General features: G+C 37.0%; 3 protein-coding genes across 6 annotated transcripts; 2 read left to right on the top strand and 1 right to left on the bottom strand.

The window, feature by feature from the left end:
* Window positions 1–1,043: 1,043 nt before the first annotated feature.
* On the top strand, window positions 1,044–7,928 carry LOC132601348 (protein EXECUTER 2, chloroplastic). The gene is made up of 11 exons (XM_060314446.1): window positions 1,044–1,427; window positions 3,757–3,873; window positions 3,983–4,048; window positions 4,280–4,386; window positions 4,464–4,545; window positions 5,050–5,751; window positions 6,125–6,251; window positions 6,464–6,630; window positions 6,711–6,785; window positions 7,293–7,385; window positions 7,509–7,928. The coding sequence occupies exons 1-11, from the start codon at window positions 1,140–1,142 to the stop codon at window positions 7,608–7,610; spliced, it is 1,926 nt and encodes a 641-aa protein (XP_060170429.1). The 5' UTR covers window positions 1,044–1,139; the 3' UTR covers window positions 7,611–7,928.
* Window positions 7,929–11,193: 3,265 nt separating this feature from the next.
* Window positions 11,194–15,672, top strand: LOC132601352 (CASP-like protein 4A3). Its single transcript, XM_060314449.1, has 3 exons — window positions 11,194–11,867; window positions 12,379–12,514; window positions 15,212–15,672. The coding sequence occupies exons 1-3, from the start codon at window positions 11,296–11,298 to the stop codon at window positions 15,404–15,406; spliced, it is 903 nt and encodes a 300-aa protein (XP_060170432.1). The 5' UTR covers window positions 11,194–11,295; the 3' UTR covers window positions 15,407–15,672.
* Window positions 15,673–15,732: 60 nt separating this feature from the next.
* LOC132601359 (general transcription and DNA repair factor IIH subunit TFB4) lies at window positions 15,733–27,382 on the bottom strand. Of its 4 annotated transcripts, none has more exons than XR_009567555.1 (12): window positions 27,224–27,382; window positions 27,045–27,142; window positions 26,410–26,653; window positions 26,039–26,085; window positions 21,671–21,708; window positions 21,551–21,596; window positions 21,318–21,371; window positions 21,149–21,217; window positions 20,164–20,240; window positions 19,333–19,428; window positions 17,389–17,817; window positions 15,733–17,244 (listed from the first exon to the last, which is right to left on the bottom strand). XR_009567555.1 is itself a non-coding variant. In XM_060314462.1 (12 exons), exons 1-11 carry the CDS (start codon window positions 27,252–27,254, stop codon window positions 17,739–17,741), a joined length of 879 nt encoding a protein of 292 aa, XP_060170445.1. In that variant the 5' UTR covers window positions 27,255–27,382; the 3' UTR covers window positions 15,733–17,244; window positions 17,726–17,738. The 4 variants fall into 4 exon arrangements, 3 of the variants coding, with proteins under 3 accessions (XP_060170445.1, XP_060170437.1, XP_060170449.1); XM_060314462.1 differs by having other exon boundaries at window positions 17,726–17,817; XM_060314454.1 differs by lacking the exon at window positions 15,733–17,244 and having other exon boundaries at window positions 17,318–17,817.
* Between the last annotated feature and the right edge of the window lie 36 nt (window positions 27,383–27,418).

Genomic DNA, 27,418 nt, shown 5'->3' on the forward strand with positions numbered 1-27,418 from the left:
TTTGTGTCTTTTCATTTATGAAATGAAATGTTAGGCTCAAAGAATAAGTGTATTGTTTTATTTACATTCATAGAAAGCAAAAAGCGAGAGAAATACGTTTTTTTTTTTTTTTTCACTCAAAAATAACATGGGTCGGTGAGGGCAGGTTTGGGGATGTATGGATTTACCCGCCACACTTTTTTTTTTCTTTTCATTTTGACAGTCTTCTTTTTGGATCCAGTCATAGATTCACTTTTAAGTCATATCTACTTTGCACAAGAGTAACATTTTAAATATACCTTCAAAGGATTATATTAACGTATCTGTGCTTCTCTTTAACAAAAACGCACGTATTACTTTCAAGTTTCAACATTCTACGAAGTTGCAAATTATAGTTACACTTTCCTCGTAGTAACTTTAGCTAAATTCCCTCCAGAAGTCTTTCACTTTTGTAATTTGTTGACCTATATTGACATTTTTTCCGATTCACCTTTTCTGAAACACTCCATCCGTTTAGTTAGGCACTTAAAATTACATTCAAGAGGCAATCTAAGTTGAACTAGAACTTTCTTCCTTGGAATCACCCAAAAAGGTCTCATTAACCATCTTCTTCATTTCATTAAACACATAATTTAAGCTATGCTTAGTTCTTCCTACATTGTCATGGTCTATTAATCTAATTGATGGACTTTAACATCAACATAGTTAATTTAAGATAATTAGGCAAAATTTTATACGTAGTATCTGATATTTACACCATACTAATAAATACTAAAAAACATTCTTTTGTCAAAAAATTATTATTACTTAATCCTGACTAGTTAGTAAATACTTACCATTTATAGCCTGATTGAATGAGCTTATTTTAAGTGACTTTTAAACATAAGTCATAAATTAAGTATTCTAGCTTTTACCCAAAGACTAGATTAATCGTATATGGAAGATGTGGAGAAAGTAAAGAAAAAATCAGAATTTGTTGATTAAAAAAGACAAGAAGAATAGGCCCCACTGGTCCTTGTCTACGGAGAAGTGCAAAATCATGCCGAGAATTATCCCTCTCTCATACTCCTCTATCTTGTTCTATCCACAAACTCATCTCAGCAGAAATCAAAGTATACACACAGAGAGCGAAACGACGACGAAGAAGAAGAGTAGTAGATATGGCTGTAGCCAACGCTTGGGCTGCGGCTGGACACGTCACCAATATCCGTCCTTCACTCTCTTCTTCTTCTTCTTCATCTAATTATTTCCTTAATTTCACAAATAAATCGTTTCTTAGGAAAAATTCAAGGCTTTGTTGCCGATGCGTCAATGTAAACAGCACCTCTTCTGATGAAAATTGCAATAATAGCTGCTTCGCTTCTGAATCCTTAGATTGGGATTGGAATCGATGGACTCGCTATTTTACTGAAATTGAACAAGCTGAGAGCTATGCCTCTGTCTTAAAGGTCCCTAATTTTTCTCTCTTTCATTCATGTGTTTTGATAAATTAGAAATATCTGTTAGAATCCATGGAATTAATTAGTTGTTGTTGGTACTATTAACTAAGGCCTTGTTTGGTGGGAGTCTTTTTAGTTTGGTTAGCAATCTGTATGTATTTAAGTGTGAGATTTGGAGAATCTGTAAAAGAGATTGTCCAATTTGTCCTACAAGTCACAAAGTCTTGAATAGTGGAATCAAACTGCCTCAAATAGATAGATAGAGAGTATTCATATAGTCAACTCTATTTCACTGTTGTTACTGTTTTTTTTTTTTTTCTGAATGCTCTGTAGTGCTTTCCTTATTAGTTGCCATGTTTTCTTCATTGCCGTATTTCTTCTTTCCTATTTTATCAGCTAAAAGAAAGTTGTGGAGTTATCTGATCCCCACCTTGTCATCTTTACTTGTGTTATTAATGAGGAATCTAGAATTTATTAGCTATGTCTAAACTTTTACATTTAAAATTTTGAAACCAGTATATCACCAACGACAGAGATAAATTTTAACAGCTGATTGGTATAGAATTTGTATATTTTGGGCAGCTAGCTGTGTCCTATGTTTGATAACTGTTGTTGATTAACCGATTTATCAACGGCAAGAGTACCCCCGAGGTAGTCTCTTGTACCGTGAGGCATTCTTCCATCTACATGCGTTAGTTTTGGTATCTCAAAACTTAATACAAGAATTCAGGAAATCTTGTGCTGAAAAAGTGCCTCGCGTAGAGAGGGGGAGAGCATATAATTACCCAAGGCTGTCGTATTTTTCCAATGTGGGACATGAGACAATGTCCACTTGTATATGTTGAGTCTCTTTAGATGAAAGACTTGGGAAGAGGCATAACCATCTTGATGCGGATGTCAACTGTTGACTAATGGATTCTTCAACATCGAATCTTGGTGAGGTCTTGTCCCCTCTACACTCACTGTGCAAGTTGCGAGGTGTTTTACACAAGAGATGTGGTGGATTTTGTCCAGGAAAGGTGCTCAGCAGGTGAGAGAGGAGACAGAACTTATAAGCTGGCCAAGGTGGGAGTCTCCTTTCAATGTGGTAAATGGGGAAAGGCCCTAGAGGGGTTCACAATTCCATATTCAAGATATTTAAATTATCAAGTCAAAGCAGCTGCTTGACCGTCCAATTCAGAAAAAATATTAGAAGTGTGTGAAGGCGTCGTGTCTGAAAACTGGAAAGCAACAATTAAATAAGAAAGACCAATACGGAGTTGACACAGTTGGTCTGCATGCAATTCATAATGTAATGGATCTTTCTGTATGTCCCTAAAGAATGTATAACTTGAGTTACCACTCTCTAAAACCTAGTTTAGTGGTACAAATCAGCGCTGACATGCCACTTGTTCATTATTTGCTTTTCAAGATGAAATTCCTCGGTTCTTATAAGAAAGAGAATACTTGTTTTTCAATTGTTTCTAGGACAGGTGCAGATATCCGGTGTCCATATTTTAATTTGCATTTACTAGAAGTAAGTGGGTAAATGGGGAACTTATGAGTTGATGGTTACATAATAACATCACACTTCAGTTCCCTAGTGAAGAATTTAGTGGGCGTTTGGCCATAAAAATTATTCACTTTTTTCCGGAGTTGTATTCCGGAATACTGAAAACAAGAAAAACTTGTTTTTCAAAAAATTTCAACTTTTTCCACTTTTTTATACTACATTTCACCAAAAACTACAATTTCAAAAACTATGGCCAAACACAACTCCAACTCCAACTTCAAAAATTCTAAAAAAAGTGAAAAAGTTTTTGGTATTTATGGCCAAACAGGCCCTTAGATACATTGTGATCCATTGCTCTAGTCTATTCCCCTGGCATCTCCACCATGCAATTGTCCAAAAAACTCCACTAGGCAACCAAGAAAATGGTAAACACGATCGTCTGATAGGTCGTGATATTCAATTGATATTTGATTTTCTTTTATATGCTACCGGAAACAGCCTCTCTACCCAAGGTAGGGGTAAGGTCTGTTTACACTCTACCCTCCCCAGACCCACTTTGTGGGATTTCACTGGGTATGTTGTTGTTGCATTTCATTTTCTTTTATGCTTTTTTTCTGTTGTATAAAATGACTGTAAATGCTTTCTCTTATATTAGCATGTGCATCTCATGGTTTTTGATTTTCTAATAGCAATTTTAGTACGCTTCTTTTAAATGCTTGAAAAGTTGCTCTATGGAACATGTGGCTCCATTGTAAATGATATTCAGATGGTTATATCTTTTGTATTAAAAAATATATCCCAGGAAGCTCTGATTCTTATGAGTCTAACTGGTTATATGTTTTACAGTTTCAACTGGAAGAAGCAATAGAAAAGGAAGACTTTGAAGAAGCTGCCAAATTGAAAGCATCTATTGCAGAAGCCACAGCGAAGGACTCTGTTGCTGAAATTATGTCCATGTTGAAGGTACTAATTGCATTAAGATCCCATTATCCACCGAGTTTCGAATTGTCTCCACTGCTCCTCGTTTGCACCTAAATGTTGACAATGATTTCTTTTCTTCTTCTGCCGCCAGAATGCAATAGATGAAGAGCGTTATCGTGATGCTTCAAGATTGTCCCAAAGTACGGGAAGTGGGCTGGTAATACTTATCATCTAGCATTTTAAATATGCCCCTGATAGACTTGTTGTACAACCATATTACTGGCATAAAACCACGCATACACAATTTATTTACTTATTCATCCTGTATCAAATCTGTGTTTGTGTCTTTATATGATAGATTACTTTTGCACCTTAGAGCCACCTACATAGTCATGTTAAAATTCATGACTGACCTTTCCCTTACCTCTTCTTTTGCTTCAAACTGCAGGTTGGTTGGTGGGTTGGCTATTCAAAAGATTCAGATGATCCATTTGGTAGACTAATACGTATTACACCAGGTGTGGGCAGATTTATCGGCAGAAGTTATAGTCCAAGGTAAGAACAAAAAATTGGAAGTCAAAGCTGCTAGTTGTTTTTTGTTTTTTTCTGATGAACTCAGTTGGTTATTTCAGACAGTTGGTCAAAGCCTCTCCTGGAACTCCACTGTTTGAGATTTTTGTTGTCAAAGATGGAAATAACACTTACAACATGCAGGTAATGTGCAAGTGCAACTGATCTTATTTATGAAGTTTTGTGTTATCCACTTTTATTTTATTTTTATCTTTTGACTTTGCTGGTGTCTTGCCACTGAGCTACCACGAAAATGAGGATTCCCTTTCAGATTTCTTGATACGTAAATCATGCTGACACAGATTCTCAAATGTATTTTCTCTATAAAGTGGACAATGAGCAAATATCCACATGTAACCAAGTGATAGCTTGTTTTGTGTCATTATACCAATCCACCGTGATAACCAAAACATTGTACTGGAAGGTTTCATTGTATGTTTCCAAGATGAGCTAACTCACTGTTACCTTTTCCTAAACTCAAATCAGGAAAATACTGCCTTCAGTTAGTAGTCATACTTGGGTGCACTCTAATAACTATCGGTGTCTTGCACGCCATCTAAATGTTGCTGATGTTCAGGGTTGATTCTATATGTTATACTGTCCCCTGACTGTGTTAATGCTGCTTCTGATGTCTGTTACCGCTGCCAGGTGGTATTCTTGCAGCGAGCCAAAGGAAGTGCAGCAAGTTCAAGTCTATCATCCAAATCGAAGCCAATGAAGGGGCCTTCAACTGCTGAAATTGAGAACAGAGCTGTAATTGATGTTAAAGTAGATGAAGCTGAAGCAGAAAAAAGCAATGAGAAGAGCATAGATTTTGAGGGAGCTGCTGAAGAGGGAATAAGAAGTGTGATAAATTTTCTTAAAGATAAAATACCTGATCTGAAAGTAAAAGTAATGAAAGTCAATATTACAGAAGAAATAACAGATGATGGTGATTCAGTGAAGCAATTTCTGGAAGAAGAAGATGAGAACACTATTTCCAGTGAGGAAACTGAAGAAACAACTAGTGATTTGGATAACATGAATCCTGATCGAGTTACTATAGGAGGAGATAGCGACACAAGTGAAGATGGAAAAACTGTAGATACCAAGCTTTTTGTAGGGGGTGTATTACATAATAAAGAAGACAATCCAGTAAAGGAAGAGTTTGTTCGTTTACCTGCTGAAATCAAAGATGTGGCAAGGGATTCCTTTGTGCTTCACATTCCTAAGAGACCTGGAGATCCTGATGTTGAAGAAAATATTGCGTCCAGCACTAATGAGGCAGCTGTTGCAGCTCAGAGTATCTCTGAACTAATGCCTCCTGATGTGGCCAAGGCATTTTGGAGTTCTGATAAAGTTTCTTCGAAAGTATGCAAACATATTTCTAAATATAATTGTTACATTTTGCCTGCAGTTGTGGTCTGAGGATATCATCTCATGTCACAGTGAACTCTATCATTTGCAATTTTTATGTTTTTTTCACAATTAGACGTAACTTGTAGTTTGCATTTCATCATCACAAGTAAAATGATGGAAAGTCAACCGGCTACCTTGTCATATTAAGAGATAGCTGGGACCTAAGTGAGAAAAGTTGTCATGAGACTCGTCCTTCTTCAGACTGTTGCCTTTCTATTTTTCTCCTTCAAGTTTAAGATTTAGCTTTCGCGTTGTCAAGATTTTATGGCTTCAATAGCTTTCGGTGTATTACTCTATTGATTCATTGAATGTGCACTTGCTGTAGGTTTCTAGAGATGTGAAAGAGATGCTAAAGCTTGCAGTTAGTCAGGCACAGAAGCGATACAGATTATCTGAATACACAAGTTTTAGTCGAATTACAACCTCTCCTGGGGATTTAGATCCTTTTGAAGGTAAGACATTTGCCTGTCCCCGCTTCTCTCTCTCTCTCTCTCCCACACTAAAATATACATCCCTCTGTACCTGCTAAAGCTTCACGTGAATATGCGTTCGTATGCGTTCCTGACTTTGTTTACTTCAACTCCTATACCAGGAGAGGGAGACAGGGTGGAGAGAGCTAGAGATGTGGGACTTTGTCAGTAATGTAGTTTTTTCTTAATTCTAGGTCTATATGTTGGTGCATTTGGACCTTATGGAACTGAGGTAGTGCAATTAAGGCGGAAATATGGTAACTGGAATGTAAATGCTGCTGAGGAATCCTCTGATGTTGAGTTCTTTGAGTATGTTGAGGCAGTAAAGCTAACAGGGGATATTAATGTGCCTGCTGGCGAGGTTCGTATAGTTCACTCTGGGAACTGCCTTTTGTTTCTTCTTATGATAGCCTAACGAGTTGTAAAGCTTTTGATTTTCAGGTGACATTTCGAGCTAAAATAGGTAAAGGAAGTCGCTTGTCCAACAGAGGGATGTATCCAGATGAACTTGGTGTGGTAAGTAATAGCTGGTTGAAAAAGTGCTATTTTGAGTCTGCTTAGTGAATATTACTAACCACACAACACAAGAAGCACACAACACAAGTTGGTGGTATTTTGAGTCTGCTTCTTTTATATCCAGGTAATATTAGTAATACTACTACTGAAAAAAGTCTTATAGATACCAGCATCTCAACATTTAATCATTTACTTCAAATTTGACAAATTTAAAGTTGCTTGAGCCTGTTTAACTGAAAAAGCTAAAATAATTGGGACATCATACACATGTTTTTTGTTTTTGTTTTGCGCCCATAAAGCATTAGTTTTTAACCATGATGCCGTATTACACTGATGAATGCAACTCTTCATGGTGAACCCTAGTTTTAGCGTGACTCCGCAGCAACTAATTTGGCTATATGCGAAGTCAGCTATTGCATTGAGAAATATAACAGTCAAATGATCCAGTTTAAACTTTAGATTGCTTCAGAAATTACAGGTGTGACTCATCATGTTTGTTTCTTCCAGCTTGCTGGTTACAAAGGTCAAGGAAGAATAGCTGAATATGGTTTCAAAAACCCAAGGTGGGTTGAGGGGGAACTTCTACAACTAAATGGCAAGGTAATAAAATTGCTGGGGATTCTTGCTTGTCTTTTTTGCCCGTGGATTTTCTATCTCACAGGTCGTTGAAAGGCATAAGCTAGAGGTCCTGGTTTTTATTCATATGTTTGTTAATTTTCTTAGGGAATGGGGCCGCACGTCAAAGGTGCAGACCTTGGCTTTCTTTATGTGATTCCGGAGCACAGCTTTCTTGTACTCTTCAATCGCTTGAAATTACCAGAGTAAATAAAGATACAAGTTGGTTATATGACTTTGAACCCAGTTGTGCGGCTAGGCTAGGAGAAGAGCATATTCCATCTTCCAACAGGCTTTTCCCTTTTGCCAGATAACTTTTGTAGTGTTTTGATCAGAGAGGCATCACCCTGCAATGTGACTGAAAAAGCCAATCCTCTCCTCTCCCTTTTTGGCATAGTGAGTGTTTTGCTCTCCAATAATGGTACATCCTTTCAGTTTTCATCGTAAACACTAAAACACATATTATGTAATCCATATTTTTGTCAAGAGATGACCTGCATAATAGTATTCTAGCAGAGTTGAAATTCATATATTGATGAGTTCCTCTTCTGTACGGTCGTAGAAAGTTGTTCATATTAGCTCTCGAAGAAAGTGACACGGTAATGTTTCTGGAAGGCAGAACGTCACACCTTTTTGTGGCTTACTTTTGTTCTGAGGCAATATAGGTAGCCTTGATCCCAGAGGCATATACAGGCTAATACCAATCCAAGCCATTTCATGAATAAAATGTGATCAATAAAAGATGCAACAATAAGATCTTAGTTGTAACGAGTGGTTTTGTTGGTTGGTCCTTCCACTTTGTAGAAAGAAAGCTTTTCGATTGTTCTCTGCTTCTTTTTTCTCTTTTTTTTTTTTTTTTTTGGTGGTTATGGAATTGCAAAAAGAATGAGATCCCTTGCTTAATTGCCATGATTGCCCGGGCCCAGGAATCACGTGTATTAAGAGAATTTTTCTGTTTTTATGATAAAGCTTCCTCCTCGTGACATTGTATGTATGAGCTATGTGACATTGTTTGAAGGATTCCTTTTGGAGTAGGAACATATGTTGTGAACTTAAAAATCGGCCTTTGTTGCACAAAGCCTACCCTGAAAGAAACCTTAAAGCCCTTTTGAGACATGATGCAATCTCTAGCCTGAAGTATGTCTATATCCTCCGACAAAACATTGTTTGCCCTTGCTTGCTCGTGGCATCACCGGACACTGCTGCTGAAGTGCTAAGAAAGCAAGTGTGTCACAAGCTGTATGAATTCTAAGATTCATCATAGTTAGTAGGAGTTTGACCATGCGATTTGGAATCATGATTTCATATTTTGATTTTAAATCAGCGTTTTGTACGAAATTTGCACAAAATTTCAATTTCAAATAATGTCATGATTTCAAATCTCAAATTCTCCAAAAAGTATGCTTTGGGATTCTCAATCATGATTTCATTTTTTTTTTAAATGTAAAGCTTGATCTATAAGTTTATATTTTGTAAAAAGAATGACTCATAAGTTGGTAGATTTGTTTTTTAAATGTAAAACTTGACTCAGTGTAACAATGTTGCCTCATCTTCTCGGTCATCTGATCGTGAATGCATGCTTGGCGTGAAGAGATTGTTCGTACCATGGAAAGGATTATACAAAAGAGCAGTTATACTACAAACTCATGTTTAATTTTCCTTTTTATTGAACTACAGTTCGATCAATAGATGTTATATTCTTTAGAAATGTCTTCTAGTAGCGTATTATTGTTATTAACTATGGTTTGTTCATTTGGTAAGATTGTATTGGAATTGGGGAAGCTTTGATAGTTTCACAACTTGTGAATTTTTATGTTTATGAGAAAAAATACAACTTAAGAAATTCAAATTGCATGTTCAAATGAGGCCAGACTATTTTTACGTTTTTACCTTACTTTTCTTTCATATTCATGCGATTATGTTTAATCTGTAGGTTATGCTTTTCAGATAGACAAAGTTAGGTCAACTAAGAAGACACTTGAAGTATTTAGTGGACCACACGCAAGACAAGTTTGATGAATAAAGTTTTAGTTGCACTTTACGCTTATGCATAGTTTGATTGAGCAGATGTTGTTACCGCCCGAGCTATGGCTCTTTTTTTAACTCCAAGTCTGCCTTGACAAGTTTCTAAGTGCTTTGCTTGATTAAAATAAGAATTGGACATCTGGTCTTCCACGTTATGTACTCTTAAATGATGTCAATTAAATCTAATCGAAAAGCTTGAAATCAATTGAAGAAAGGGACAGCTAATGGTAATTAAATAACAATCGAGTATGCTACTTGAAAGCATGTTGCGAATATTAAACACTCTCTGGGCCCTCGAAGATATAGAATTATGGATTCTTTATGATTTAAAGCTTCTCGTTAGGAGTAGTACTTAGGTATAAGAGCCTACCTTTAGCATGGTGAGGCATGTACCAGTGTTATAGCCCCTGGACTGAAGGTGGTTAGTTAAATAGTTTACGACAACAACGTACCCAGTGTAATCTCAAGATTGATATTACTTTTCATATTAGATGATAAATATCGTGAAATTTTTGATTTCGCCACTAATACATACTTGCGCAGTTGCGTCTACCACAATCTCACTTTGTTGCAGTCAACACACACTTTGCAAGCCGCAACTTTCTTCTTAAGCCTACTACTAGGCGGAGAATCAACTGTCACCTTAATTTCTTGGTACAAGTGTGCAAAGTCCGTTGATGTCTCATTTTTGTGTCAAAGTACGAGGAAAATTAATGACAGAGACTTTGACCTAAAATTAAAATGCTATACTCATCAGTAGTAGAATATTTGTTTGAACCGACTGATTGTGCGTCGATGTCATCGTGGAACATAAAGTAAAGAAAAAAGAGTTCATCCCCGCTACCAATTATAAATACGACAACTAACGAAAACTTTGAGAAACTTTTGAGTGCTGAATGAAAAAAATGACAGATCAAATCCGAAGGGTTCCTTTATCTCTTGTATTAGCACGAACTTTATAAAAAGACCAAGAGAGATAAGGTGAAGAAAAGGAAAGGCATGCAAATTTTTGGCTTTTTCTAAAGTTTTCTTGTTCAAATTTTGAAATATATATGCCGGTCTAAAATGTCTAAAAGAGATAGTAGTTTGTAACCAAGGAATCACAATTCACAATTTATACTATAGTTTTAAGAGTTCAATTTTCAGCATTAAAGTACTACTCAAGAGTCAAGAGTACAAAAAGAAAATTGTCTACAATTAATATTTACACTAACTTAATCAATGCATGATATGTGTCTTTATCTCAATTGTTAGTTAATACTTACTTTACTCGTGATTAATTAATACATTATTTACCTCACTTTTATGATTTAGTTAGCTTAAATTATTATAGTATAATTTAATGTAAAACATAAAAAATATATACTACAGCAAGTATGCGACGGAATAGTGACTATGCACGCAAAATATCTCAGACATTACTACCATTAGAAAAAATATGTATATAAACATCAAATAATTTTTTTTTTTAATGAAAAAGAAACAGCATCATATTTTAGCATGGCATTACCATTCAAGAGCATCACGTAAGGAATCACTGCCATAAAAGATTCACGTACAACCTAAGCCGAATACAAAATCCCTACCGAGCCAGACCATCTCTCCTTTAACTTACCACCCAATCGTTACTCGCCACATCACACACTAAATTCCAAATGTCCCACCTGGCACCAGCCCATTCATCATTAGTAGGAACACCATAACAACCATAGACCTCCCACACATACTTCATTACACTCCAGTTATTTAAAATAATCGACATAGACAGCCCACCTTCTTTGCCAAAGTATTTTCTCACAGTCGTTTACTTGTTTCCTCTTCATTCAATCAATACTACTTTCTGTCAATAATAAAGATCAGATTTTTCATCATGAAAAACCCAAACCCAAACCAAGAACTCAATAGTCATAGGAATCTCCAAAAACACAACAACAACAACAACAACAACAACAAAAGCAGTAGTCATATATCAATGTCGGACACAGATTCTCAAATTGATTCTTTCCACTCACCTCTCCGATCCGACTCACCATTACGTTCCGATGACCCTTTCCCTGAACCCCACAACCTTAAATCCCCTTCTAAAGCAATCGTATCCGTTGACAAGTACTTCTCCCCATCGGAAAATCTGTCTTTTCCGGCGACACCACCGGCGCCGGCGGAGCGCCGGTCACCGGTGGTGTATTTGAGTAGGGCGATGAAGGAGAGCACGGCACCTGTGGTGACTACGAAGGTGGGTCCAGGTGCTGACGTGGAAAGGGGAGAGAGGGCGGCTGTGGAGGGTATTGTTGGAAGGTCGAAAAGGGATGTTGTGATGAATAGGGCGGCGTTAGGGTTTAGGGTATGTGAGGTTGTGTTTTGTTTGATTGCGTTTTCGGTTATGGCTGCTGATAAAACACAAGGTTGGACTGGTGATTCCTTTGATCGTTACACAGAATACAGGTTACTATTTGCTTAATCTCATTGCTTATGTTAGTTTTGCTTCAATTTTAAAGAAATTATTTTTAAGTGGAGAAGCTAATTTTGCATAAAAAGTTGCAGTATCTAGTTTTAATTGGAAGATAGTACGAGTACTTCTTTCCATCGATTTATGTGAAGGTGTTTGACTTGACACGGAATTTAAGAGAAAATAGAATGACTTTTGAAAGTTGTGGTCTAAAATAAGTCCAACAAATTTATGTGGCTATAGATATGAGTAGAAGTGTCACATAAATTAGGAACGGAATGGAGAGAGTGACCTATTTTCTCATTGTAGAGCTAGTGTGTGAACCAGCTTGTGTGCACCTGATAGATTTTAGCTGTACATAAGAATGTTTTGTTGCTATGAAGTTTTCTTTTATCAGGACAAAGTTGATTTCTTTCTTTCATTTATTTTCCCTGTTTCTCATTTACTATTTCCTTATGAACTGCTTTCCTTAGCTTTAAGTAATGTTATGCCTAATTTTTTCCATAGGTATTTGGTAGCCATTAATGTTATTGGATTTGCATATTCTGGATTTCAAGCATTTGATCTAGCATACAGTTTGACAACTGGGAAACACTTCCTCTCTTACCATATGCGATATCATCTCGATTTCTCAATGGATCAGGCAAGTAATACCGTTTCAACTGTTGTACTTCCTTAAACATGTGTTTCTAGTTTGAGATGAAATTGGTGATTGATATTGCTCTTAGGTATTCATATAGACTCTTACAATGTTGCTAACAGGAAGGGGTGCACCCTATATAGTCAATTGAGCTCTTGTTTCGTTAAAAAAAAAAAAAAAAAAAAGCTTTTTTGTTGGATATTTTAGTCCAGCTTTTTAGAGGCTAATGTAGTAGAGTTTAGTTTAGAGTCCTGTCCAGTCAAAAAAAGATCTTAGTTCAGAGTTTACCAGAATTCTTATGATGGGATTTGTGCGAAAGAAAAAATACCAAGTAATAGAGGAGCTATTAGATAACTTAATTCAGCTCTTTTATGTTGAATAAAATCCTATCAATGCCTCATCTAGGCTTTGGACAACCTTATTCAAAGTTTTGATAGGCACTAGGCAGGATAGAATTAGAGGTAGGTCTACTAATCCAAACCATTGTGCGTTCAAGACAAGCACAACAATGGAATGATAGATAACCAATAGAATCAATTATAACACATCGTTATTCATAACATTGAAAAGCTATTTGGACCCTCCCGTAAGGAGGGTTCAGCACTTCAAGAATTCGGGCTAGCTAACTTATGGCCGTATTCATCATTAGGAAGGTAACGAGATAGATTTTCAAGGAACTAAAAGGATGAGGATATTTGAGATTGAAAGTGATCAAAATTTACTGCTATTGCCAAAATTATCAAAGCACAGCGTGGCCCAATAACTGGTAGGACGCTAATAATTTCGACTAACAGTTTGCTAACCTAGTATGACATACTTTTATGTAATAGACCATAAGGTTTCATCGTCTGTTGCACTCTACATGACATTTACTTAATGCTTCGTATAGTTTCCATTTAGCCAGTTGAAAACTTCCTGATCAGTTTCATTTATTGTGATTGTGCCTGTTACAACCAAATTATCTAAGGGCAAAGGGGCAAATATACCCCTCACTATGGAATATGGAGCAAATATACCCTCCGTTAAAAAAGAGGAGGATTTATGCCCTCACCGTTAATGAAAAGGGGCATATATACCCTTTTCTTAACAGCCCCTTATTTTATTGAATTTAAAAAAATTCTAAAATCAATATTTTGAATCCAAAAATGCCACATGGCATTAAAAGTATTGAATCACCCGTTTTTTTAAATTACCATACCCCACCTGGCATTAAAAGTATTGAATCACCCAATTTTTAAAACTCTACAGTGGCTTTTGCATTGAGTTTCTTTAAAGCTTGTTCCAATCCACTCAATGCAAGGTACAGTTTACCTTATAAAAGTGCATAAACTGTGAGAAAGCCATGATAGCCTCAAAATACTCCCTAAGAGAAGACCAAAACAGCCCACAAATTGCTGTTACTAATTATCCGACATCTGAAAGAGCGGAAAAAAAGATTTTATCAAGGCTATTTTCTACAACAACAAAGAAATGCAGCAGTTGCACTTCACAACAAAAGTAACGCAAAGATCGTCAACAAAAGCAGCAAACTAAAAGTGCAGCAGCAAACAACTAACCCACATCAACCAATTATTAACCAATGCAGCAGCAAACTACTAACACACATCAACCAAAGTAGGGCAACAGGGAACAATTCAGATGACGGTCTAACTTCAAATTAGTGCAACAATTCCGAACAAAAGTAGTTTAACCTTCAGGTGGTTAAACCAACCACAAATACATACTCTATGGTTGGTAGCAAAAGAAATTGTTTGGATTTACATCACATGACACTATCCAAAATAACCACCTAATATCAAACACCCTAAACTACACATTAACTTCTAAACAAGATCATCATCAGGACCCACAGGACATTTTCCCTTCCCTGCTAGTTGCTTCATTTTTTTCTTCCTTGCTTCAGCTTGCAACTGACCGGTAGTGACTGCTTCCTTACCCTTCCAAGTAATCTTCTTTGGTGAATATGGTAGATCTGAAGGGATAGAGACTCCTCTGGCATCACTCTTAAAAGCAATCTTCCTGTTCCCTGTTGTTGCTGCAACTCTTTGAGACCTTCTTTCCAGCATTGCTTGTGTCTCAGAAATTACCATTGGCCTCAATGGTGGATCTTCTTCATTCCCAATCTCAGGACCATATGCAGTCAACTGTTGTGTTTGAGATTGTTGGGTTGCAGCTTCTGCCTCATACTCTAAATTGACACTTTGTGTAGAGTTTTGTCCAGCTTGACTCCTAGACCTTTGGCTGCTTGTTTTCTTCTTTCTTCCTTGAGAACTTTCTTCATCCACCTGAGTGGATTGGAACAAGCTTTAAAGAAACTCAATGCAAAAGCCACTGTAGAGTTTAAAAAATTGGGTGATTCAATACTTTTAATGCCAGGTGGGGTATGGTAATTTAAAAAAACAGGTGATTCAATACTTTTAATGCCATGTGGCATTTTTGGATTCAAAATATTGATTTTAAAATTTTTTAAATTCAATAAAATAAGGAGCTGTTAAGAAAAGGGTATATATGCCCCTTTTCATTAACGGTGAGGGCATAAATCCTCTTCTTTTTTAACGGAGGGTATATTTGCTCCATATTCCATAGTTGAGGGGTATATTTGCCCATTATCTAATATGCATCATCATATCTGACTTTATGCTGTTGTTCTGTGTGTATATATATGCTAAGAGTCTTTTGTTCTTGCATGTACCTGTGCAGATACTGGCATATCTTCTTATGTCAGCGTCCTCTTCTGCTGCAACGAGGGTAAACGACTGGGTATCAAATTGGGGAAAAGATTCGTTCACAGAAATGGCAAGTGCATCAATCGCGCTGTCTTTCCTGGCTTTCATTGCTTTTGCCTTCAGCTGTCTTATATCTGGTTATAGCCTCTGCAACGGCAGTTCCTCATGATCTTGAAATCAATTACAACTATTCATCACATAATTTTGAGAAATTGCTGCATGTAATTTTATTTCTAGTGGATCATAAGTTGTACAGAAGTAGTTAATAGATTTAGCAGTATATTTTTTCCACTCCTATTGCAGAGGAATAAAGTGTCGAAATCCGGTTAAGCAAAATGTATTGTTGAGTACGTAAAAACAATAATGTCAAATACGCATATATTCTTTTGGATATGGTATATGTTAGTTACTATATAGATGTATTGTGAATGTTAACTCCCTTGTTTTTTTTTTTGTTTTTTTTTTTGGGTTAACAAACCAGTCTCAAGTTCGGGTAAATGAAAGAGGATTGATAATTTGATTGCTAACCTGAAAATAATTAACTTTTGATGAATGACCACATCAGATGGGTATTCTATAATTGATCACAATCCAACTTTGATGGCACGGGAGTGATGGAATCACGGTAAAGTTAAGGTGTGTAAATGACCTTTCCTGATTAGTTTAAGGAGCAACTTATATATTAACAACTGATGAAAATTAAAGGCAACTATGTTGTATGGGGTAAAGTGTTGGCCAGTCAAGAAATCTCATGTTCAGAAGATGAAAGTGGCGAAAAATGAGAATGCTACGATGGATGTGTGGGCACTCTAGGAGCGATAGGATTAGGAATGAAGTCATCCGAGATAAGGTTGGAGTAGCCTCAGTGGAAGACAAGATGCGGGAAGCGAGGCTGAGATGGTTTGGGCATGTGATGCGGAGAGATGCAAATGCCCCAGTGCGGAGGTGCGAGAGGCTGGCTAGCGACAGTTTCAGAAGAGGTAGAGGTAGGTCGAAGAAGTATTGGGGAGAGGTGATTAGATAGGACATGGCGCATTTCCTGCTTACCGAGGACATGACCTTAGATAGGAGGGTTTGGAGGACTCATATAAGGGTAGAAGGTTAGTAGGTAGTCGCGTTTATCCTTTCTTACGAGTAGTTATATTGCTCTATAATTTCTTGTCTCTTGATTTATGCGAGTATCTGTTGGTTTATAATGACTTATTTATTTTCATTGTTTTCATTTTCATAATTGCTTTGATTTATTTGCCCGTATCTAACCTTTCATATGCCTTTTCTTGAGCCGAGGGTCTTCCGGAAACAGCCTCCCTACCTCAGGTAGGGGTAAGGTCTGCGTAACCCTCCCCAGACCCTATGTTGTGGGATTCACTGGGTATGTTGTTGTTGTTGTTGATGATGATGAAAATTAAGGTGAGGATACCTAATCTGCAACTTTGCCCCAACTGAACAACGAACAAGTCATGTGAAGCTTTGCACCGAGCCGTACATACGACTTTCATCGAATACGCCTTTCCGCAGAATTCTATATGTATCTATGAGATCGAATATGAAATTTTGTTTACTCACTTTAAATTGAGTATCCGTTTCCCTCCCTTTCCTGCTAGGATTGGAAATCCTGTGAAAAAACAAAAGAGAGCATTTATTTTACGTTTTTAAGTCTAATTTTGAAGCACTGTAAAAAAATTCTTGTAAAAACATACTCCCTCTGTTTCAATTTATATAAACTTATTTCCTTTTTAGTCCATGTCAAAATGAATGACCTCTTTCCTACTTTGGAAATAAATTCACTTTATGAAGTGATTTACAACCACACAAATATTCAAGACTTATTTTGAACCACAAATTTCAAAAGTCTTCACTCTTTCTTAAATGTCGTGTCCAGTCAAATAGGTTCACATAAATTGAAAGAGAGGGAGTATCATATTAGTTTCCAGTTGAAATGCCACCACGAAATAAGAATACTGGGGAAATTGGTCCCGAACTCCATTAAATTTTCATTATATGCACCTGCAAAGATTTGTTATACTAAAAGTTAAAATGACGGAAATACCAATACCATAAATAATTTAAATCACAGGACTAGCAGAAACCATGGACCTAAATTTCGAAGGATGATGTTTGGTACAATGACTTGTAATTTGTAACTTTTACCTTGTTTTGGAATTCTATCTCCAACTTTTCAATTGGCAATAACATTTTATATTGAAAGACTAAATCCAGACAAGCTCGTTAGAATCATTCTATGTATTCCTTCACCTAGAAAAAGAGATTCTCGACACTGGAAAAGGTTCAGCAACAATTTGCCTTCCTCTCTCCACATGTCCTCCTTTGCCTTCCTCTCTCCAAAAGTGACCCGAATACAAATCGACATCCTTCCAACCTCACTCATCATTAAGAGTCCCAGTGAAGGCCTACACTCATCTTTAACATTATATGGGACTGGGAGCTTATAGCATAAGAAGCTCTTGAAAGACAGTTGTGCAGCAACCTGAGCTTTAGGATTATCTGTTCAAATCTGGAGTATTTCTCGTCGGATCCGAGGCTGAGGGATCCTGGTTTCGTGCCTCTCCAAAATTTGATCTGCATTTGATGGCATGAAACTAAAAATTATGATACCCAGGCTCAAGCATCCATTATATGAATTGAGTTATCAGTGGAGTTAGTTGTAGAACAGATAGGATGCTACTACATGATAAACGCCTATAATATTGAATTGGAATTAGCAAAACTTTTTCCTGTGACTTTGGTTTTTGTGTGGAATGTTCTCGGGAAACAGGAAAAGAATCCTTAAAATGTAGATGACAAGTTATCCATTAGCACTAACTAGGTGAGTGAAGTTCATGTATCTTCTCTAAGAAATTTAGGTAGTAACATTAGTGAGACACCAGAAAGCAAAAAAGGTTACTAGAGCAATCTAAAAAAAGTGCAAGGTCGGTAACACCGGCTCAGCTTTTGGGTTTGATGCATTCACTCCACTGATTATTGATCCTAGGTTCCCTATAGTGCAAATATGCATGTACCACATCTTTCTCTCGACAGCAAGACAATGTCAACAATATATTATAAATCAACTACTAGAGCACATCTTTTGTCAATGCAATGCTTCACTTCAGCAAAAGCCAAGGAAAAGGGAGAAAAAATCCAGAAAACAGCAAGAGACATCACTGGTGAAAGAGAACTTCCCTGTTCCAGACAACAAACAAATCTTTTCTTTTTTAAAATAACAGAGTTGGGCACAGTTACTACATACAACAACAACATACCCAGTGTAATCCCACAAGTGGGGTCTGGGGAGGGTAGTCAGTAGTGTGTATGCAGACCTATTAATAACTACATGTTCTCGTAACATATCTAGGTCCAGTCTTTTTCACCTTATAAAGGAAATATCCAGCCAGTCACGAGTAGTTATTAGTAGGACTTTTAACAGCACCTATTTTCCAAATAATTGCTGTTCAGACCTCAATCTTTCCAGGAAACTAGAAGATATCACGTCGCAAAACTAAAATGTGAAAATCAGATAACTAAGATACACATTATTAAGTCCATGACTCCCTTGTCATTGCAAATAATATAACCAAGGATACAAAGGATTCATATCGCTGATTCCAACTAAAAAAGGATTGAGACATGGTTGATTGATACAGAACAGCAACCAATACTGCCAGTTCCCGTCTCGTATTTGGTAGGCGGTCTGGAAGGTGAGAAGTCAGAGATTCTTTGAAGGAAAACATGAGAGTGTACATAGATTGAAGTACAGAGCTATTTAGTGTGAAAACCTTGATGAAATAGAGCTAGGGCGTGTAAATCATGGCAACTCTCCCAAATAGAATTTAGGAGTGCTGTTTATTAGACTACCTCAACTCCTTGTGTGTGCAGTAATGGAGTTGAGTTTTTGCTTTCTGTAATGCACACTCCACAGCATTACTTGATGTTAGTTGCAATAGAACTCCTTACAGATTAAAAAGTAACCAGTACTGCCAGTAACATGTGACATGATCATATCATGTGGACCTTTTTGGTCGGAACACAATTCTTAATGCAGCATATTAATGAGAAATGGAGAGCTCGTCAATGAGACACTTTAATAAGACTCACCCGCATGTTGAGCATTTCTTGTGATGCTTGCAGAATATTGATAAACAAACAGAGCATATGTAACCCATGTCAATCGTGTTTTTATGGCAAAAGCACCTGCAAGTTAGTAGCAAACTTAATCAGACAAGCGGCAATACTTAATTTAATTGAGTGTAACGAGGGCGAAGAGTAATCCCAATACAAATTGGGGGCTAAATTCAAGAATTTGTGTCAGAATGGACTGGAAACTGAGCACAGATTTATTTGAGTTTAGATAGCAGGATACTCTGCTTTTGCTATTAGTAACATAGGTCTCCTTGAAAAACATTCCTTTTCCTTTTTGTTGTAAAAGGATTCCATTGGATGCTTTTCAATTTGCAAACATAACTAGTGTGATTGAAAGAGAAAGTGGTCACCACCATCTAAAAGTAGCTCAGACAGAAAATTCCAGTTCATCAGTTTATTCCAGTTCATCAGTTTCTTACTTTCAATTATTGTAAGTGTTTCTGACCCTGCTTTAAGTAAGGGTCCAGGCCTTTCAAAAGTAATACGTATGTGTTGTTTCTCGGCGCCCTGTTTCTATATTATGTAATTCAAGTTCTAGTTCAATTTCAAAAATTCAGATTCTTGATTGTCACTACTTAGCATACACTGGTTTGAATATTAAATGGTTCATGTTTCTTACTTTCAGATGAGAGAGGTTCTTTACAGAAAGAGCCAAATGAAAAGCACACATGAAGATGAAGGCTATAAATTAGGGGATATGCACAATCTGTAATACTAACCAATTATAAAATTACCAGCTCATCATATGAGAAATAATTTAATTAATAGGCACGCTGAATCACTTACGATGCACGGAAGTCAACTCCCACAGGTCTGGGAAGTTGCAAAAAACCCCGAGAATGTAAATCGGTCGCAAAAACTGTCTGTAAATATTACAGTCTCGTCAGTATTTTCAAATGAAAAAAAAAGGACATTTGAAAAAGTATTTTCAAATGAAAAATAGAAAACATCTAACACGAGACATTCTATAAATAAAGCATCTCAAATAAAACGAGGCATTTAACCATCTTAAAAATCACACCAAGTGAATGAAAACACATGGTACATCAACAGATCCGACAGAAACATGCCAACTTGATATCATATTCAGGAAACCAGGCAGACGATGATATCCGGCCTTTGGTGCAATGAAATGAAAAAAAGAAAAACTAATTTTATATAAGCAATCAATTTCAAAATAACTTCTGGTGCAGATATTATATTCTAGTCATGAAAGTGGTTGTAGCAACGGACCATTGATTTCCATGCAAAGTGAACGATTTTGAAAACAAGATCATACAACAATTACATCTACATTCATGATATTATCATATCCTACTCATAAAGGCATAGCATGAACAGTTCGCTATAGAGGGCAAAAGAAAAGTCATTGAACTGGTAGTCCAAATGACATTTGGAGAAGAGTTTCTATCCACAAAGCGTAAATTGTTACTTTTCAGTCATATGAAGTGCAAATCGTCACCATTTGGTTGATCACTGTATATCCAACCGCAACAGATAAGCATACGTATCAGAAGATAGAAACCAGATTTAAAATAGGGAAAACTTTTGGCAGGTCTTTTCAGTGTAAGCTCCTCGGGAAAAAAATTACATACAATAAACAAATCAAAGTATAGTGACTTGTTCAACATACTTCCAATTCAGATAGAAACTAATGTTTAGAGGCAGAAGACAACCGTATATGTTCAATGTTGGATACAATACAAGCTATTGACGAGTTAAAATCGTAAGCTAGAGATAACTTAGTAGTAACAATTTGAATAACACTTACAGAGAGATATTGAAACAGTCCATCTGATACTTGGGGTTTCAAATATACACCACCAGTGATGTAAGAAGCCTGTCCCCAGATATGCACCATTACATCAGTGAGCCAAAATAAAACTCATGCCGGGAAGGAATAGATTTAAAACCAAAACTTGCAAGTATAGAAATGCTACCTGCTGAAGAAAAGCAGAATGCTGAGATCCTATTACACATGAATCAATGGGCACCTGCAATAAAAATGCATTGCATTTCATAGAGTAGAAATACAATATAACAATCCGAGTACAGATCCCTAACTTTATAAATTCTACATTTATGAAGACAATATGACTACTTTCTAATTAATCTAGAAGGAAATGAAACGGTTACAAAATTGAAGGAAAGAATTGCTAAATCCTCTATATACCATTGAACGTTGAGCTGAGAAAATTGAATTCATGACTGCAACATATCTGCAAAAAAGAACATGTTTCAGCAGAGAACCTAACAATGAGAAGATTGTAGGTGCTGGTAAGATCCAACATACTGTCCGGGTCCATCTGGAGATCCATGCAGACATAATATCTGCCATAATTTCAAGCACAATTTCTTAGCGAATATAAATATCCATGTCCAACATAACAGAAAAGGAATCAAATTTTGAAGTACAAAACAAGAAAAGACACAATCCTAACAATTACCTTACTGTTAAAGGACACTAAAATACTAAATGATCAAATTAACAAATACAACAAACAGCATCAATGCTGTAGCAATATCTGGTAACATAACATTAAGAAATTGTCCATGAAATGGGACAGGAAACGGCAGTTGATGTGGGCATTTCAAGGGGAGACCTCTTGTAGATAGCTCCGGGAAGTGTGTTATCCCATGCCATGCACCACACAAGGACTACTACAAGAAATTTTTGTGTGAAGCATTCCCAGTTGAGAGTCATTTGCAGAACTATCTCCATGACAATTTCAACGCTGACGTGGTTGTTGGAGTTATTCGAACAAGCAGGATGCTGTAGATTACCTTACATGGACATTTATGTACAGAAGGCTCACTCAGAATCCAAACTACTATAATCTGCAAGGTGTTAGTCACAGGCATATTTCGGATCACCTTTTAGAGCTGGTTGAGAATACTATCGGTGACTTGGAGTCAAGCAAATGTGTTACTGTGGTAGATGACATTTTGCTTTCACCCCAGAATCTTGGCAGGATTGCATCATATTATTACATCAGTTACACAACCATCGAACGTCTCTTCTTTGACCTCCGAAACAAAGTTGAACGGCTTGCTTGAAATCTTGGCTTCAGCATCGGAGTATGAACAGATGCCAATAAGGCCCGGTGAAGAGGGGTTGATAAGAAGGTTAATTAATCATCAGCGCTTCTCTTTTGGGAATCCGAAATACACAGATCCTCATGTCAAGGCTAATGCTCTGTTACAAGCCTACTTCTCTAGGCAAGTGGTCGGTGGAAATCTTGCTTCTGACCAGCAAGGGGTACTTCTTTCTACTAGTAGGCTTCTTCAAGCAATGGTTGATGTAATATCAAGTAATGGATGGCTGAATCTAGCAATTCTAGCAATGGAAGCGAGCCAGATGATCACTCAAGGAGTGTGGGAGCGTGATTCTAGGCTTCTCCAACTCCCACACTTCACAAAGGAATTGGCTAAGAAGTACCAAGAGAATCCAGGAAAGAGTATAGAGACTGTGTTCGATTTAGTGGAGATAGAAGAAAATGAGAGGCGTGAGCTCTTGCAAATGTCAGAATCACAGCTTATGGACATTGACTGTTTCTGTAACCGGTATCCAGACATTGATTTGACATGTGATGTGCTGGACGGTTACTGGAAAAAGATCATCATTGCCAAATATGGAGCCCTAAATCATTGGAGTCCAAAGAAGAGCACATGTCCACACGGTGTTGGGCCATGGAAACACATCAGCAGCTTCCATCAGGTTCTCTTCCAGAATATATCCTACAAAGTTGGTAATGGGCTTCATGTGAAGTTCTGGGAGGACAGGTGGATTGGAAATGAAGCTTTAAAGGATTGCTATCCAGGTTTGTACCGAATTGCTATCAATCGGAAGGCTACTATTGCAGAGTACAGAGAGAATAATAACTGGAGGCCTACACTTAGAAGGAATCTCAACGACTGGGAGATAAACGACGTGATTGCTCTTCTAGCATCACTTGGGGAATTTACTATGGATGATCAAACACCTGACAGGATTTTATGGAGAGTTTCTAAACAAAGGAGATTCACCGTCAAAGAAAGCTAAAATCTTTTGTGCTCTCAGAATGGTCTGTTAGAGGAATGGCCATGGAAACATGTTTGGAAGACAAAGATGCCTCTCAAAGTCTCATGCTTCACATGGTGTGCCCTCAAGGAAGCTATTCTTACACCGGATAACCTCAGCAGAAGGAAAATAACTCTAGTTAATAGATGATTTTTTTGCCACAAAAGCTTGGAGACTGTCAACCACCTGCTGCTACATTGTCCAGTCACTGCTGAGATCTGGAGCTTCTTTTTTGCTATTTTCGGGTTAGTATGGACCATGCCGCAGTCCATAAAGGAAGCATATATCAGTTGGAATCATTGGAGAGTTGACAAAGCCATCAAAAAGGTCTGGAAGATGGTTCCTGCCGTCATTTTTTGGGTTATTTGGAATGAGAGAAACCGCAGGTGTTTTGATGGGATTTCAACTCCTCTTCATACTCTAAAAGCTAGATGTTTAGTAGTTTTGTTCAGTTGGAGCTTTCACTCCCCTGTTAATAGCATTGACAATTACCTGGACTTTGTTAGCTCCATGGTTCTTGCATAGTCTAACTTAGTTTCCTCTCCAAAAGCTTACTAGCTTTTGTTTTTGCTCCAAAAGCTCCCAAGCTTTTGCTTTTGTAAATGGCACCTTCCAGTTGCCTTTCTTAATGGAAACTTCTTACTTCATCAAAAAAATGTGATGTGCTGGACGGTGTTAATGTGAGAGCAGGAGATGATGTGACTTTACAGGTAACTCTTGAACGAAATCTTGAGGGTAGAACTGAGGTTGGACCTGTGTTTGCGCCAAGATATCCTAAAGACAAGGAAGAAGGATGGTGGCTTGTTGTTGGCGATCCTAAAAGCAACCAATTATTAGCTATTAAGAGGGTTACTCTCCAGAGAAAGTCAAAGATCAAGCTTAATTTCACCGCCCCTGCTGAAGCTGGAACGAGGGAGTACACACTCTATTTCATGTGTGATTCTTATCTAGGTTGTGACGAGGAACATACTTTTGCACTTGATGTGAAAGAGGCAATGGCTGAAGACAACACTTGAAGAGAGTGAGTTAGCTTTTACTTTTTGGTAATTTGCCTAGCTGCTTAATGTACTGCTTCTAGACAATCTACTGAGACTAAGTGCTGTTTTATCCTATTTTAAATTGTTTCATTAACTCCTTGCCGAGGGCCTGTGCACCCCCGGGATTAGTCAGGGCTCAAAGAGACTCGGACACCCGGCACTAATCAAAAAAAAAATTGTTTCATTAACTAGTTTTTTCACGATATTAAGCAGTTTATTTTTAGCTTTAATAATGTGATCTGAAATGCCTGTTTGGTAGGGTGTGGTAATTACTTGTTTATTTGGGATTATTGGTGATCACTTGCCTCATATCCTATAGTTTTCTGTCTTTTCTTCTACTCATCTGAAGGCATTATATTTGTTTCAATGACTAGAAGCTACTCATGTTATTATGCTTACATTAGGATTCGCCTGTTTACGTTATGCCTACAGCCAGTTGTAAGATTCACATTCAGTATAGCTGTATAGGTATTACCTTTTCTTTTCCTTGTCCCACCTTTACATAATTCTCTAGAGATAGGGAATCAACATAGATAGTGCTTTGACAGTTAACACTATGGATGATCTTTCCACCATAGTTGACCACTAACTCGTCAATTCCTGTTAAATAAAATAGGAGAAATTGTATACTATGCCCTGAATATGATCATTGAAATAATATTTGAATAACAGTTTGTGCATATATCAATAGAACCATTTTCTACCGAAAATCGAGATAAACTTATATATACACTGCATATTTCGCACATCTTAACGCCAAGAATTTTTCACAAATCAAATCAGCTATTACGTATGCCAACCTTTTCATGTATATTCAACTGTTCATTAGTTTATCAAGCACTTGTTTCTGCTGTAACATTTTGCACTATTCAGACAACCTAATTCCAGTTCCTGCCTCACTTGGTTCACCAGTCAGAGGAGATGAAGTTGGCAATACATGAGGCACTATCTTGGTTTTTGGAAGTAGTGTATTTTCCTTTTGACTTCTCGGGAACCAGAAAGGAGAGAGCTGATTCATTTTCATTGCTGAGGTGGTGTAAGGGGAAGTAGTAGTTTTTTTTTTTTTTTTTCATTATTATTCTTGATACGGATGGGAATGGTAGTTCCACTATACCATTGGGAAAAGTTACAGTACAAGTAGATCAGGACACGTTGATATTTAACTGATGGTTTTGTTTAAGCCTTAAGGTACATAAAACATCAGAATAAAATTAAAATATTACCTCAACAAACCCCCATTAAGTTGGTTATGCACCTTAGAGACTAAGAAACGCTCTTTCAGAAGCAACATGAAACAGAAAAAGGTCAAAGAAGTCACTGGGGAAACCTAGAAGTTCTTTTTCCCTTGGATGAGAGATATTTACATGGCTAACCTATTTGGCATGACAACATTTTATGCAAATAAATGCTAAAATTTACTATCCCAAATTGATCGACCAGTAAAATATCACATAGGAACAAACAAAATCCACAGAAATACTTTTCGAAATTTACATATCAAATTCCACCAATCTAAATTCCCAGAAGAACCCATTTTCAGTTTCTTCTGAAATGAAGAACTTACCCGAGGCTGTGGATGAAGAGGCCCTGAACGAAATACCCGTTGGATATCTAACAGTTCACACACAGGTCAAGAAAAGCACTTCCTCTAAACATACATGAATTCAAAGCCATGTACCGTAACAGATAAAACCAGTGGCGGATGTAGCTTATTAACTACAGGTTCAACCAAACTCAGTATTTTTTATACGAAACATGAATATATATAAGTGAAAAATACCAAAAAATTATATTTTGAACCCATAATTTCAAAAGTACAAGAAATTCAGATGTAAGAACTTTAATTATCTAGATCGGCCTCTAGATAAAAAGCATCAAAGTTGCAACTCAATGAGAATAAATTTAAAAAATAACACATGAACTAATTGAGGATACAGCACAAAGCCATAGAAAGTGAGCCAGAAAGCAGTGAAAATCCAACTCCATCAACAGAGTCTTCTTGACTCAACAACTCATCTTCATCTACAAACTCCTCAAGTTTCTCCAACAAGCATTCGGCCCTTTGCATCGAAGCAGTAGACGAATCAAATACGTAGTTACATGAATTGTACCCAGTTGCAATCACAACCACTTGGTTCATCTGATTCAGTAAAAGTATCGAATTCAAGAAAGCAAGAACCTGCATTTTTTTTGCATAAATTCCAGAATCAAAATTCAATAAATAGAAGAGTTAATGGGCAAAAAACACACCTGAACTATCACTTTTTCACGAGTGAGTTTCACATCCTAACTATCAATTGTTCCCTTTTCATACCTGAACTACCACCATCTACGCATCAAAACACGACTAGGCCAACTATCAGTTGTTCCCTTTTCCTACCTGAACTATCACCATCTACTCAACTATGTGTTTTAATAGATATATGGTGGTAGGAAAAGGGAACAACTGATACTTGGGATGTCAAACTCGGGGTAAAAGTGATAGATCAAGTGTGTTTTTGACCACGTAAATAGCAAATGCAAGGAATATTCATTTAAAAAAACAATTTTGGGCTTTGGGGGGTGGTTACATGAGATAAGAATTTAGAGAATGGGAAGGAAGTATTCTTCATGAAGCTCCAGAAGTAGGGATTTGTATCAATGAGAACCATCAATAAGCTCACATCATCTGAAATTATTGAAAAGAGAATTAATTTGATAATGCATATGGACATGTGAAGTTTTTCTTTTATTTATGTTAGTCCATTACCTGCGTAAAGCTTTGATGAAACCGGAGTCATGGCCGCCGCCGGAACTTACTGGAATATAGAGAGTGGGTTTTTGCCTTTTAACCGTCCCCTTGTGTTAAAATGAAGTGAAAACAGAGAACAAGAGCCGAACAAAACAAAGCGATTGGAGACGATAAAGACTAGTATAAGAAGAGGTAGGAAGTAATTTATATTTT

The sequence above is a fragment of the Lycium barbarum genome, chromosome 1 (assembly GCF_019175385.1).
Source record: "Lycium barbarum isolate Lr01 chromosome 1, ASM1917538v2, whole genome shotgun sequence".
Classification (NCBI taxonomy): domain Eukaryota; kingdom Viridiplantae; phylum Streptophyta; class Magnoliopsida; order Solanales; family Solanaceae; genus Lycium; species Lycium barbarum.